The sequence below is a fragment of the Strix uralensis genome, chromosome Z (assembly GCF_047716275.1).
Source record: "Strix uralensis isolate ZFMK-TIS-50842 chromosome Z, bStrUra1, whole genome shotgun sequence".
Lineage (NCBI taxonomy): Eukaryota > Metazoa > Chordata > Aves > Strigiformes > Strigidae > Strix > Strix uralensis.
Window position 1 is genome coordinate 1,306,881 of NC_134012.1, and position 15,047 is coordinate 1,321,927.

Genomic DNA, 15,047 nt, shown 5'->3' on the forward strand with positions numbered 1-15,047 from the left:
GTGAATACTTGTATTTACAAAGATTTGGGAAGGTTTGGGAAGAAGCCGGGGGAAGTGTCATAAATGCATTTTTATATGGGTAGAAAAAGGAGATGCTCTTCAGGTTTCCACACTGGGAAATGGCCATGGTTGCAAATCAAAGCTTTGCTCAGTCTGTTCAATTATTGAAACCTCTTGTGTCCAGTCTTTCCCCAGAGCTCATGATAAATTCTGCTCTCTGATTGTTTGGAAGAAATCATTATGGAAATGAAGAAAAAGCCATACAGACAGTCATAGAGAAACTCTTTGAAAATAAAAAGCATGCTAGCTACTAAAATGAGAAAATGCCCGTTCCCTTCTTCAAGAATAAGACAGCACAGAAAATACATTTTTGTGCTGGATTATTTTTATATTTTTGCACTTCATACTGTCCAGGAGGAATTATCTAAAAATTCACTGAAACGTGATAATGGAAAGAAGGTTAAGCATAGTGATACCGGAGCTTTGTAACAACAATTAAACAGTACACATGGATGTCAGAAGTCAGTGACACGTTCAAATGTTTCTGAGAATACTTACAGCAAATTCCAGAAGTGTCTGGCCTGACACCAGCAAGCACAGTCCAGAGTTGCACACTTAGGCTGCCTGTGTAACACAGACGGCTGCAGCGAGGCCTCTGGTACTAATCTATTAGTATTAACATCTCATTATTAATGTTTTCTTGATGAGAAACTTAACATCCTGCACCTCCTTAAGCTGAAGAGCTGAATGTCAGGGAGGTGCCCTTGGAAGTCACAGACCAGCACTGCTTCTAAAAGTGGGCATCTGTGCTCTCTGTTCAAAAAAGAGACACAATGAAAAAATACCACATCCAGAGGAAGAGTCTCAGCTGTCTCCTTCCTTACCTCTACAGTGCTATTTATAATGGCCTTCCTTGTCAAAATTGCACACAAATTACACACAAAATTGCACGTTAATACAAAAGTTAAAATCTGGTATTGGATTGATTTGGAGGAAATATCTTTATGAATTTTGTATTACTTCTAACAGTTTTTATGTCCCTTTCTGTTTAGTGGCTTGTCCCAGCTTTCATCCTCTTTACTGTGGTTATTCTAAAAGGAAAGTCCTGAAGGTTAACTGGAGCACTTTGATGGTGGTCATGTCTTTGATGTACTGAAGAAGACTGCTTTATACTAAAGGGCAAAGTATAACCCTGTTTATAAAGTCAGGGGATGTGTAGGGGCATCTTAGGTGAATGAGATGTTTGTGCTGCCTGAGGTGTCAGTTCTGGAAAGATAATTCTCCTAAGTTTATAGGCAGTGTAATTGATAGACGTAGTGTATTCTACAAGGTGACCTACACAAGTCTAAAAAGCTACTCAAGACCCCCTACTTTTAGTTGCTTTAGCAAGACTTCAGGCCATTTTAGTTCAGCACAGACCTCTTTTTTTTTTTTTTTTCCTGTTCCTGTATGGTTTTTTTATAGCAGAAGTGCCCCATGTCATGGCACTCCCTGGGCCCTCTTCCTTCTCTCTTAATTGGGGATTCTGTTATAACTAAATATCTGTCATAACAGATGTTCAGTTAACATCTGAACTGTACCCTCAGCCATAATATTTGTTAAAAAAACTGTTTTTAAACAGTGGAAAAGAAAGACCTGTGCAGACACAGAAACTGCCCTTAGTGCCGTGAAGGGCACTGTCCATTTTTAGTGGTTAAAATAAAGAGGTGTGAGCCCAGTCTCAGATCTCAAGAGCCTGCTTATACCAAGTTCATCTCTTTAGCAGTTACGTTGCACCAGGGCTACAGATCTAAACCGAGGTGGTTCTGTTCTTCATAGAGCTTTTTCTTAAATTCCGTTGTCATTTAGTCAGATGGTAGCTCCCTTACGTAACTGTAAGTGGATAGTCTCTCATTTACATGAATGACTGCTTATTTCAAAATCCTTAATGGTTTTTCAAATTAGGTAAAATGCAAGAACTTGTAGAAGATTCTTTTTCATGTCATCTTTAATGGGTACTTAGTAAACAAAGCCTTTGGCTATTAGAAAGAAGAAATCATCAGCAGAATTGCAAGTGTGTGCGTTTATATTTTAAATGTGTTTGCATCCCCTGGTTCTCTACACACACATGAGCCCATTCTTCATGAATCAGATACTGGAAGTTGCAGTTGGGTTACAAAGTGCTGATGCATTTCAAACTCGCGAGTTTTAAATGAAGAATCAATGCTATCCAAGATTGTGTTTATAGACCTAGAATTTCTACTAAGAAGGTAATCTCTCATTTGGGGAAATATAATGACATCAATAAATTCTAAGTGAGTGCTTGCATAAGAGTTTGTTCTTTACCTGGAGTTCCTTTTCCACAAGCACTTCAGCAGCTCTTTATTGTGTGATGTCTGGGTGGTTTTTTACTCAGCTGAGCTGAGAGATATGTTTTACAGGTGCAGGAGCAGAACAAGAAATTTCAGCTAAAGTATGTACCTCTTAATATGGAAGGAGTAAGGATTTAACCTGCGTTTGTGGTGGTGGTGTGTGTTAGCTGTGGTTTCCACTTAGTTTACTAAGGGCAAACTGACTTTTTGGGCAAAACCCTGTGACTTGTGCTACCAAGTCAAAACCTATGGGTCTGACTGTCAAATCCACCTGCAAAAAGTTAGACAGCTCTTGAATTAGGGGAAGAAAACTCTAATTTCCATACAATTGGTGAAATAAGTGTTAAGATCTGTGGTAGCTTTGCCTGTCATGCTGCTATCAAAATAGATTTCTTCCCCCAAGAATTCTCATGATTTGAAAGATATTAGGGTAGGCAAAAGAAATCCAAGAAGAGATCTACTGGAAGAAAGTTGCAAGAAAAATGTCAAGTATGTTGTGTTAGAAGTGTTCTAAGCCAGAGGGCAGGAAAAAAAAATGGGATGTGTATTCTGCCAGAAATGCTGCCAGATCTTTTAGCTGATAAGAATTGCCTTATTGCATTTGTGTGAAGGTGTGAAAAGAGATACTAACCCGGTTCGCATGGGGACTGTGATAGAGACTTAAGAGTGTGCTTATGGGAGAATATAAAAAAATGTAAGAGAGGTCCAGAATTAGCTCCTACCATTTACATGTTACTGTAGAGCTTCACAGATCATCAAAGAGCAGTGTAGAAAAATAACAGTTTAAGGTCCCAGGGCCATTTATATGTGTGTTGGCAAGGAACTGCTCATCCGTGCCCAACTCTGAGCTCCTGGTTTTTGAACCAGGTTATTCATGGCTGGCCAGGGATTTCTGCACTGTGTGTAGGCACACCTGAGCAGATTGGTACAGCAAGGCAGTAGTGTAACCAAAATCCCCTGAAGTTGTATTCAGTTGTCTCACAGACATGAATCAAAGCTGGTTTTGTAATGAGGCTCTAGAATGGGTTTCAATATATGTAATCCTGAAGGAATATTTTCAGGAATTGGTATAAATACTATAGACATTATTTTCCATTACACATGAGCAATGAAGCTAAATTTCGGTCCGCTTAGGCTGTCTGTGCTTTGTCAGCTCACCAACAAGGATATGATGGGAGATGGTGCCAAAAGCCTTGTTAATGTGGAGATGAACTCTGCCCGCTGCCCTCCCTTCACCCAGCGAGCCAGTCTCATCGTAGCCAGCTTGGCTTTGGTGATCTCATTAAGAACTGACCAGCTTTGGTGTATCTGGCAAGCAAATACACTTTTTTTTTTTCAGATGAGGAAAGCACAAGTGAGTGCCACTAGGTCCTGTGGGGTAGTAGGTGAGCAGAGCTGCTGTATTCCTGTGGAATTCCCAAAACCTCTCAGTGTTTATATACCACAGAGGATATAAACTGGATTGGTAATGTAAAATGCGGAAAAACAAGTCACCCCCCTCTCTGGATTTCTGGTTGGTTTTCATTTTTATTCTTCCACTCTTCTCTATACAAGCATATCACCATATAATCTATTTGATTTTTAAAGATTTCCTGTCAGCTTGGCTGTTGCATAGGCTGCTGGCTCTTCGCAGGTGAGCGGGCTTGCTGCAGAAGTTCAGCGAAGCCGCGGTCCCTGCACAGGACAGGGTGCAGGCATCAGTGCCCATTTGCAGCAGCTGTTCCAGGCCTTCTAGAACTCTCGTTGGTCTAAATATTGTGTATTTGTGTTTTCCTCTCTTAAATATTGATTTAACAGCCTCTCCGATATCCCCGCCTCAGGCTGTTCTTTTGTGAACAACATATTGTGTGAAGCATTTTTACTCTCTGTTGGCTAGTAGCGTGAAAGTGTAAGTGATGGGATGGATACCTGGTAACTCCGTTCTAGTGGGCTATTAGGTAGGCAGTGTCCTCCCTGGGAGATTCATAGGTGATTGTTTGTATCTGTTCCAGACTTGCTGCTCACTATCTCTAGAGAAATCCCCTCTACCAGGGTCTGTTGTGACGTTCTTGGAAGGACAGTCGTGGTCGTTTTGTCTGAAATTTTTGCCCTCATTTGTATCAAGGGCCTCTTCACCCTCATCACCCTTCTGTAGAACAGTTAGGCATGAGAAGCCTGATCTTCTCATCCTGGAAGATGCTCTCTCATGGCTGCTATTTGGAGGAGTGTGCTCGCAGTGGGCAGAACTAGAGCAATCCTTTCCAAGGCTTCCACATGTACAAGAAGTAGCTGGTTTTAGTTTTCTAAACTTTTTCAGCAACTCCTTAGTGGTCTGTAGGGGGAAGGCCGGAGGTCTGTAAAGGCCAATACACTCAGTAAAATCATTACTTGTTTTTTGGTATTTTTTTCACGTTTCAGTAGGAAACTCAGTATCTTAGTAAAGTGTATTTGATTCCATCTGCAGAAATAATTCATGTGGGCAGATGTAATTAATAAGAAATTCAGATGAAGAATGCTGTCACTAGGCAGAGAAAAACAAGAGGCATTAGTCAAGGTATAGGCAAATAGGCATTAGCAGTTTAACTCATGTAAATTATTCACTCTGGCTGCGTCATTTGGTACCATTATTTAGTTAACTGTTGTCGCTAATGGTTATGGTTGCAGCTCTGTCTCTTGGTTATAAAACTGAGGCCCCACAGAGCAAATGAAGGAAGGAGCAATGGCCTGGTGGCGTTATCCCTGCCCGAGGCCATGCAGCCTGAAACACAGGGCAGCTCAAGTGCTGCTAAATGTACCTCTGGTTACAAGATTGGGCATTCACCAGCAGCGAAAGTATCCGCATTCTGTGAAATTAAGAAAAAAGTACTGTCACATTAAACAAAATACTTGAGTTGAAAGATACAGTACTTGTCAGTTTAATATTGAATGCAGTATGCTTGTATCCTTCTAATCAGATGTCGTTGCAGTGTTAGAATTACTCTCTTTTCATGAACTGATGATTATATTCCCCTTATCGTACCAATACTAACAAGAGCCATCTCATTAATTCCGAATTAATTTAGAATGCTAAATCAGGAAGTAACGTTACAAACTCTTGTAGGTAGTATTTTCCTTTTGAACGGTGCATCAAACTCTGGGAAACTGGATGCTGCTCACGAAGCTGTAAAGTTTTCTGAAGAAAAATAACACAACTGTTGTCTAAGTGGAACAGCTGAAATAAGTTGTTCCACTCTTTCAGGTCAATGTACAATGCGTTACTCAAATGACTAGATTAGGGCGTAGTTAATCACAGTTTATTTTTTCTTAATATGACTAAAGAACCTTTTCAGATGATTGTTTCAAAAGCTAAGTCATCTAACTGAAATGTGCACGTGGATTCTGGAAAAAGTGTTTTTATTATGTGTGTTTATTGGCATATGAGCTTCATCAGAAAATCCACATTTTAAACAAACTTTACTCAGTGTTGCAGGTCTACTGTCTGCTGTTCAGTTTCTCATAGCAGAGAGCTGTGAGAGCTCTTTTGCCTTCCAAATAACTGATTTTCCCATCCATTGTAACAGGGTTTCAAAAATGGAATTTGCAGAGCATTTGTTAGTGGAACAATACATCATCACGTGCCTTTAGAAACTAAGGAGGGAGGCACATTCTGAAACTGAAAAAAAGACGACCAAAAAAATACTTTCTCCCAGTGTTGTGGGAGATGCACACTGTTGTGTGTATGCTGTAGTGTGAGGTGCTCAGTATCCCAGCTCTTCACCCAAGCGTCCGTTTGAGCACTCTGGATGGCATTTCAGCCCGTGCTCGTTTCGTTTCCCCCTTCACTGGGATGGAAGAGAGGCCTCTGTGACTCTGGGGGAAATCCTCGGCGTCAGGACCCGGGCAGGTGGCTGCTGGGACTGGCCGGATGATGGAGAGTTCAGGAGGCATCGGTCGAGAAGGGGATGCCTTCCTGAGTGTGCCTGACTGATCTCCATCTCCCTGTTTTATCCACAAGTCGAAGGGGCTCGCTGGGGTGGGTCCCCATCAGCAGCATCCCCGTTTCAGCATGTCGTTGTGGTCTCAAGTAGAAAAGTGCTTGCTTTTACCATCATGAAAAGCGATGGCTGTTTTACCATCTTTCAAGCCACTTCTGCAAAGAGCTTTTCCCAGATGGATTTTGACCATATATAAGAACCTGTCTTTTAGTATTTATTAGTTTGGAGCAGATGAGGTTTACTGCTTTGAAGGCAGGCAGCAGTGATAGATGACATTGCTTTAAAAAACGTACGCCTTACAATTTCTTCTTTCTGTAGTGTTTTGTCCTCCATTGCTTTTCCTCTGTGGAAAACACGTGAGGTTCTTTGGAAATTGCTGTTAAATGAGAACAGCAACATATGTGCTACTTAAAAATGAATTCATTGTTCTCCAGAGCTGCAGTCAGGGAGATAACAAATGTTACTATTCCTTTCGTGGACCCTCTCACAGCAATATCTTGAGTTCTTTGCTGTTCCTCTGCGAAGTAAGGGAGAATTATTACGCTTCTTCCAGTGGTCGAAAATGAGGCATAGAGGGATTAAATGATATGAGCAAGGGCAGGTGCTTGTATCTGAAGCCACAAATTCTACACAGATTCTTATTTGAATAACAAAATCATCACTCCTTAACATTTTTTTTAAAAAAAAAACCTTGCTGGTTTAGGGAAAGTGTATCTTGTAGTAGAGAAAGGAGATGTTTTACTCCTTATTAACCTGTTCTCCTAAGTTACTTCTGGGTGCTGGTAGTGAGGAGAGGTTTGCCAGTGTGCAAGTTGTTGGCATGGAGATTTGGGTAGCGTCGTATGTGTGATCACATGTGTGTCATGTGTATGTCACATACCTGATCTTTCTTCGTGCCGTGGGGGTGATGACTGCTTGAGGTTTCTTCTGCACCCATTTCCTATGATTTCTGTTATTTCAGTGTATCACATCTCACCCAGGTCTATCAGAACCTGTAGTCATGGTCTTAGGTGAGTGATTCTGATATGTACTTTTTTTTTTCTTTAGGGGTGATCTTTTTTTTTTCCTGAAGTGAATGCCAAAAGCATATTTAACTCCACCATTTTGAAGTGAAAAACTAAGTTCAAATTAAGAAAGAGGTGGAACATTCTGACCAAGTCCAGTGTGCAAGCTGGCTGCTATGTGATATAAGTAATTCCACCAAACTTCAGCTTTGTAGCAGCGTGCTGTTGAGGGAAGAATCTGGAATTCTTAATGGTGTTTCATTACAGCCATTAATGACATATAGTAAATCAGCTATTTCAGTGTTTCAAATACGACTTACTGAGAAAAGTGGTTTGCCCACTTGGCTGCAGCCTGCTGTCTGCTTTCTGATTACCCATAAAGTTTAAAAGTAGTATTTCAGAATCACACCACTGGATTTAAATCTAGACTTACATATTCCTGGGTGAACTGCAACACTCTGAGAGGGGGTCCCAAGCATCCGGGAACATCCTTGTGGAATGGAGAGGTCTGGGAGGAGAGAACCCACCTTTCCAAATGGTGCTTGTTTCTCACTGCCAGTGGAAACCAAACCCCAGAAAACTGAAAACCCATAGATCAGAAGCAGTCTGATACTGACCTCAGAATGCACAGCACAGGTAGAGATTTTATGGAGAGCTGTTTCTCTTTCTGTATTCAGGATTCAAGCTAAATTAAAGCAAGATTTTCTTCTTGCTTATGTAAGAATAAAGAAATAAATTGTCATAAAGGTACATAAGACTGGACAGGCTCTAATGCCAAACAACAATACGTGTCCAGTTGTGGGATACTTGTACTTCTTCATTTATAACTGAATGCATATTGAAATTCAGTTGGATAAAATCTACATCTATATTGCTTCCTTCTTATCTCAATTCCTTCTTTTTCAGCCTCCGATAGTTCTATAATGGCCAAGAAGGAATTCTTCTGAAATTTTATGATTAATATCAGGTGGTATCTGAATACTCAATACTTAAATCAGCTCAATACTCAACTCAATACTTAAAATATCTTCAGAATTAATATACTAGGATAGAAAGTATCCTAGGATAGAAAGTATGAGTTCTCTTTCATTTTCATGGAATACTTATGTATGCATTTATTAAAACAAACGTATTAAATTTAGTATTTCTCTGCTCAAGGTATTATTTGAAAAAAAGTTAGTGTAGGCATGATCTATAATTCAGCATTTGCCAGCTGAGCTTTAATATTTGTTTCATACCAATATTTAGTAAATAAACCACAGAACCCTTCAGTTTACACCATCATCTGCAGTGGGGGGGAGGGGGGAGGAAGCAGCTTTCAGTGTTTAAAGATGTGGAGATAGTTGAGTCATTTCCTCCAAATATGTGTTGAAACATATTCAGATATCAAGACTTATCTTGCTTTCGTTCTGAGCTGCAGTTCACAGCAGTAGTCAAATGATACTTGCACAGAGCTGTTGCTACCAGCTGGAGGTGAGCAGTATTACCGAGCAGTTGTCAGCTCGGAAGGCTAATTCAGATTTTCAAGTATCTTTGTGAAGCAGGAGATGTTTATCTCACTCCTGTAATACTATTTTAGATAGGTGAAAGCTGGAGGAACTTCTCAATTTGGACCTGGTAAGGTAGGAATTTAGTTTTTTTATAAGGTCGGACATGCTCTGATACAGCGTTACATGCATCCTGCTTTAAAATGTAGGTAATTTAGAACTCTGTCTTGAAGATAATTAAGTGTTTGCTTTTGATGGAAACTGCATGCCCTAAGTTGATAATACAGGACGAGGAAAGCTGTTTCTTCAGTTTAGAGTATACAAAATCACACAGAGAGAAGCATCACTCACAGGTAGACTGATGTCTGCACTAGTTTAGAATTCAAGAGATTTTCTGAAATTTCACTGTTGTTATTCTTTTGCTGAATCCTCCATGTTAACAGAAGAATATGCCTATTATTTACAGGTTTGGTAGTTTGAAGACTGTCATTCTTCCTTTTAAATTGCTCTCGGATATCTGTCTTCTGCTGAGTAGTTTGTGGATTTTTATGGATTTTGTGTCTGTAACACACTGTCATCCCTTAATGGCAATTGAATGTATCTAAATACCCAGGCAGCACATAGTCAAGTAAATCTAGCTGACTGTAAAATTGGAATCTTATTTTTAAAATGTTTTTGCCATTTGTGTTTAACAGACCAGTGTTATCTTCATAACGTTGGTCTTTTGAACTATTAGTACAAGCACTAAGGAAGTTCCTCTTAGAAGCAGTTTAGTGTTTTACTGATAGCAACACCATCGCTGTATTTGCTTTAAAATTAATTCAGAATAGTTCAAATGCCATGTTCTGATAGTTGTATTTCCCAAAATTTAAAATATAACTTTGTCATATAATTTAAATATAAAACTTCTTCTGAATAACTCAGGTTACATAAAGTGTGTGTATATTTACATATATGATTTGTTATGATTAATAACATGGAAAATGGTTAGGACTGTTTCAGTATGGTTTTCTGCTGTGAAAATGTAGAGTGTATTTTTAAATACGACACCAGATGATTTTTTTTTTTAGAGAATGATGAATATGGCATATATGTTGGCTTCAGGTATTTATCTCATTTTGAAATGGAGACAGCTAATTGTTCGCAGATCATCTTTGATATGGATGTGACACCTGTCTCTAGTTCCCAGCTGAGTTATCCTTCATGTGCCATGTTTGACATAACTTGCAGTGTAATTCTGCACTCTTCAGGCAAGTGAGAGGATTTTTGTGTGTGATACTGCAAGTTTCTTTAGCAATGATAGAAATGCTAGCTGCGAGAAATTAGGATAGTGCTGCCTCTGTGTGAGACTTGGTCCTTGGAAAAAATAGAAAAATGAAAATGCAGATGTGATTTTAACGCTTCACAATTTGATAGTTTTAGGAATGTAAGGTTTATCTTGAACAGAAAAAAGTATGTGATTTTTGTATTTTCAGTGTATTTTCATCCCCTTACAGACTGCTTTTATTTCCCCATTTACTTTGTGCATGCCTCATGTGTTCACAAGGGCAAGTGTGTGTACTTGCAAAAATGTGCTCATACGGCCCATGGAACTTCCCATAATCTTCTTAAACCCAAAATGGCCCAGGAGTGCTCATTCTTTTTGCTTGTCCTGGGAACAGAACAATTCTGCACAGACAGAAGTCGGATCTAATTCATTTCACGATGATTTTCATTTATTCTGCTTAAAGAAGCAAATTTTTGAAAAATATTATTCTCTTGGGATTTTTGAGAGTGCAGGTAAATGCACCCTCAAGTTCATGCTGGAAGCAACTTCATGTTTATATAGTCACACACAGTATGTCTTGGATTTCTTTCAGAAAAATGGATTTCTTTACAGAAAAAGCCTGGAATGTTCAGGGGGAAGGTTTAAGTTACAACCTATGTGAGCACTCCAGCATAAATGCAGGGCATATGTATAGGCTCGTCTTGAAGTGTTCAGGGTTTATGCGTGTCTCTGTCTTGGACATACTCTGCTCTTAGGGGGTGGAGGGTGGTGGTTCTGGATGCCAGCTGCAGCACTGCCGTACCGGTGCAACCAGAGGTGGAAGGCAAAACAGCACTTGAGGAAAGGCAGCTGAGGTCAGCATATACTTTATTACGACATTTCAAAGCAATGGAGAATCACGGAATGGCCGAGGTTTACAGGGACCTCTGGAGATACCCAGTTGAACCTCTTGCTCAGAGCAGGGTCATCTCAAGCAGGTTGTGCAGGACCACGTCAGAGCAGGTTTTGAGTATCTCCAGGGACACTCTCCAGGCAACCTGCACCAGTCTTTGACCACTCATACAGGAAAAAGAGGTTTTTTCCTCATGTTTAAAACGAAATATCCTATATTTCAGTGTAATACCATTGCCTCCTCTGTTACGGGGCACCACTGAGAAGAGCCTGGCTGCTGTAGGTCACCCTCTTGGATAGGAAACTCTTCTTCTCCAGGTGGAGCAGGCCCAGCTCTCTCAGCCTCCCCTCATACAGCAGCAGATGCTTCAATCCCTTCGTTGTCTTTGTGACATGTCATTGGACTTGTGGCGGTGTGTCTGCGTCTGTCTCATACCCAGCAGCCTCAGCACTCCAGGTACAGCCTCACCCGTGCTGAGCAGAAGGGGAAGAAGTGTTGAGTGACCTCCTAAAATTGAAAATAAGCTCCTGAAAAAGGAGGAGGAGTCATGAAAAGCTCCCCTTAATTAGCTTTTTCTAGGCTTTTATTTTACACTCAAACCAGTTTTTAAGGTGTTAGTCTCTAATCAATTAATCAAGGCCCTTTAACACATTTAGTATATTTTTAAAATTACCTTTCATTCAGAGACAATCATTTTGTAAACAGTTGTGGGAAATTCTGGTAACTAAAGACTGAGGTCAGTAATGAGCTTCACATTCCTGTGGGATAAGAGAGCCTGTTGCTAATTTTTTTCACAAGATGAATAATCTGATATTAAAATTTGCTCTAGAAAAATTTTGCATACTAGTTGATATTTAGTAATTAATGAAGAGTGGTATCCTCCTTTATAATATTAGCTCCAGAACTAAGAGTAGACCTTTCTCCCTTGTGACTCGGGGTTTTCCTTATAAGCAATTTTTGTTCAATTTCCCTCAAAAATGGAATAAGGGAACAAGATAGGGAATGTGATTAGTGAGAAGGATGCTGCAACAAATTTCAGGAGATTTAACCAAATTGCCTTGAGTTTCAAAGTAATTCCCATTCTGTTTAACAATCCTCCTTGAAGAGATTAATCCAGGTGGAGGAACCACTGAGATGAACATATAGGTAGGGCAAATGAAGTCTATCAGTCGTGGTGCAAAGAAGGCATCATGCTTATGTTCGAGACAGCTCTAATTATCTGGGAATATCCATGGGATTTCTAGCAAGCTGTCTGCTTGTGGAGGAAAATCAATTCTTACTCTACTGCATTTGGGCATGTGCCAGTCCACTTGGACTGAAGAACTTCCTAGTCGGCAGCCATGAATGAGGCCAACCTGGAGCTACCACATCCAACACTGATGCTTTAGGAGAAGGAGTCACTCCCGGGGCAAGCTGGGTCCTTCTCCAACTGCAGCTTGAGCCAGAGCACTTCATTTCTCCAAGTCCCTGACCTCACTCAGCCTTAAAATTGGTAGTTAAGTCAGTCTGGGATGAGACTTCAGCAGAGGCTACTGGTCTGATTGATTTTATGGCAGACGTCTGGGGTGTGGAGAAGAGGTGTCTGTCATTTCAGCTTCCCCTGGGCCCTTCACCAGGCTTTGTCCTGTGCTCCCCACAGTGCCGGCGGTGTCTGGGCAGGGACTGTGCTAACGCAGCTGTAAGATGGAGCCCTGCAATGGTCCTACGTTCTTCCAGGAAGGATGAATAATCTCACAGTATTTGTGTGCTTCACAAGGATGGGGAAAGTATAGGTGGTGTGGTGAGCAGACACTCAGAGGAAGGATGCATTCACCTGTCACCAGTGCTGATACTGGTTCTTCTGAGCTGGGTGCTCAGGATGCCTTGGGGGGGGTCAGAGTATTTTGCTTCCAGAATGTTCTCAATTACTGTGCAGATACTCCTGTTTTACTCAAAAATTCTAAAACAAATTAATCTTTCAAGAGTTGTGTGTGATGATTTTTGTGATAACGGCATCAAGGAAGGGGCCAAAAATTTTTTCATAGTGTAAATTCATGAGAGAAGGTGAGCAGTTGACTCTTGAAAGATGACAATCAGCTATTTTTGTCATCCCCGTTCTAGGAAGAGTTTCTTAAAGTGAGAGTTGATTAATATGATAATGGTTCATATATGCTTCATTATTACTGGTGTCATTTAGGAATAGTTTCCAGCACCTGCAAGATTTTGGGGCATCATTGTAAGAATAGACTATATTTACAATTATTAATGAATCAGAGCTGTATCTCCTTACGAGTTGAGAAGGGGAACATCTTTCTGACAAGTCAATTCCTGAACTGTGAGCTGCCCCCGTAAAAAGCACAAGGGCTAAACCACCTAATAACTCAGTTTTCTTCATCTGGCCCTGGATGACACAGCAGTGGTAACAGACCGTGCTGTCTAATTGGACAATATCGTAGGATCTTCAGTAACCGATAGAGGAGGATAGCAACACTGCCTCATACACCCACAAAGAAACTGCTCCAGGGCTGTGGGCTGTCCGCGCTTTTCAATAAATGAAGTTCTCTTAGATTGTGTTTCACCGAAAAACTGTTGGACGACTGGAAGAGAACTTGCATCAACCTGAAGAAGAGGCGGCTTGTCAAGCAGCCTGGGAGGGAGCAGCAGCTCCTGGTGGTGTTAATACAGACTCTAGAAAAACAGCAGCCACCGGTGCCCGGGAGGGCTGACAGACAACCCCGGGTTAACGTGCCTCCAGGAATTCTGAAAGGTTAGGCATCGGTTCCCTGCCAGAAACTCAGGGGTTGTAATACACAGCTTAATAAACATTTTCAATCTTTTCTAGACAAAGAACCTATCACTGAAAATTACCAGAAGAAAGATGTAGTACAACTTTCGAGGGAAATTGCTCTACATTTGCTACTGTCTCACCTGAACAGCTTCTTCATGGCTTCACCAGTCAGCAGACAGGTATTCTGTCAGAAAGCCGCCTGCATTTTGTTTCATTTCCTCTGTCCCTTGATTAGTCATTTATGACCGTAGGGGTTCATTCTGAAGCTGGGACCTGTCTTGTCACTCTCAGATATCTCCCAGAGATGCACTGAGTAATGCCCACAGGGAAAGACTTTCCCATTTTATCTGGCACTTGGTGATACCATCCATGTAGCAGATGTGTGCTGCCAGAGACTTGTGCCTGGTAGTGGATACTGCTGCTCGTAAAGTCTTCATTTTGACTGAGGAAATCAGTATGACTCCGTGGGTGGGCCTTGGCTGTCGTGTTTGCAGAGATATTTTTCCCCCTTTGATATTTGATAAATCAATTCAAGATTCAGGTGGGTTCTTGAGGGGATTGGTATGGTCCAGTCCCCATTTTCACAGAGTTTCAGGACCTTTCCAAGAAATTCTGAGCAAATTCCTTTCTCACTTTTTTTGCTTTAAAGCAGTCAGTGATGAAGCTAAAATGTGAACATTTTGTCAGGTCTCTGGAAGATAGGTGTGGTTTTCTGCGTTGTGTATAGATCAGGCAACAGTGAGTTTTGCCATTAGAGGACTGGGCCTCCTCCAGTTCTCCAACCCAAAAGCATCACTGGTACATTTCCTTGCAGACTATATTCCACCCCACAGCAGATTTCTCTCCTGGGAACTGTGTGTTGTATATCAGGATTGGGTTAAGGAACAGTAGACCTGCAGTGGCACTTCCGAGCTGGTTACAGCTTTTTCTCATCTCATCATCACCTTTGTATACACCCTGGAACTTGTGGCTTCTGCCATCCCAACCTACTTCTCGGGGCCACAGAATTACAGTACCAACTGGCTGCCATCACTGGGGCCTCCACGATGTTCTTGAAAGGCCTGAGCAGTAAATCCCTGCTTGCAGTTGTGAAAATGTTCACCTCAGTGAAGAGCTGCAGTCTTGTGTCGTGGGACCACAGTCTCATGTTTCATCATCAGTCGTCATTCATAGTGTGGAGTTCTGCGTTGTTGGTCATCAGTAACACAAAAATTAGCTACGACATGCTTGGCTACTGCAGCTTCTATTTCTGGAAAGCATCCATTTCTTTGCTGTGCTTCAACATTTTTTGCATCGGTCAAGACAAGCGGAGAGTAGCTAAAAGTA

At 41.0% G+C, this 15,047-nt stretch overlaps 1 protein-coding gene across 10 annotated transcripts in view; it reads left to right on the forward strand.

Annotated features, from left to right (window-relative positions):
* Window positions 1-15,047, forward strand: part of MCTP1 (multiple C2 and transmembrane domain containing 1) — a 277,441-nt gene that overhangs the window by 79,128 nt on the left and 183,266 nt on the right. Inside the window, exon 1 of one of the 10 annotated variants that reach the window (XM_074856042.1) lies at window positions 8,844-8,925. The exons of 7 other annotated variants lie outside the window; for them this stretch is intronic. Coding sequence is in view for 1 of the 3 variants with exons in the window: in XM_074856037.1 (XP_074712138.1) it covers window positions 13,877-13,900 (24 nt within the window). In the remaining 2 variants the exon portion in view is untranslated. Of the gene's footprint in view, window positions 1-8,843; window positions 8,931-13,779; window positions 13,901-15,047 lie in introns of those variants that run through there. 2 more of the 10 variants (XM_074856040.1, XM_074856037.1) reach the window with 2 other exon arrangements.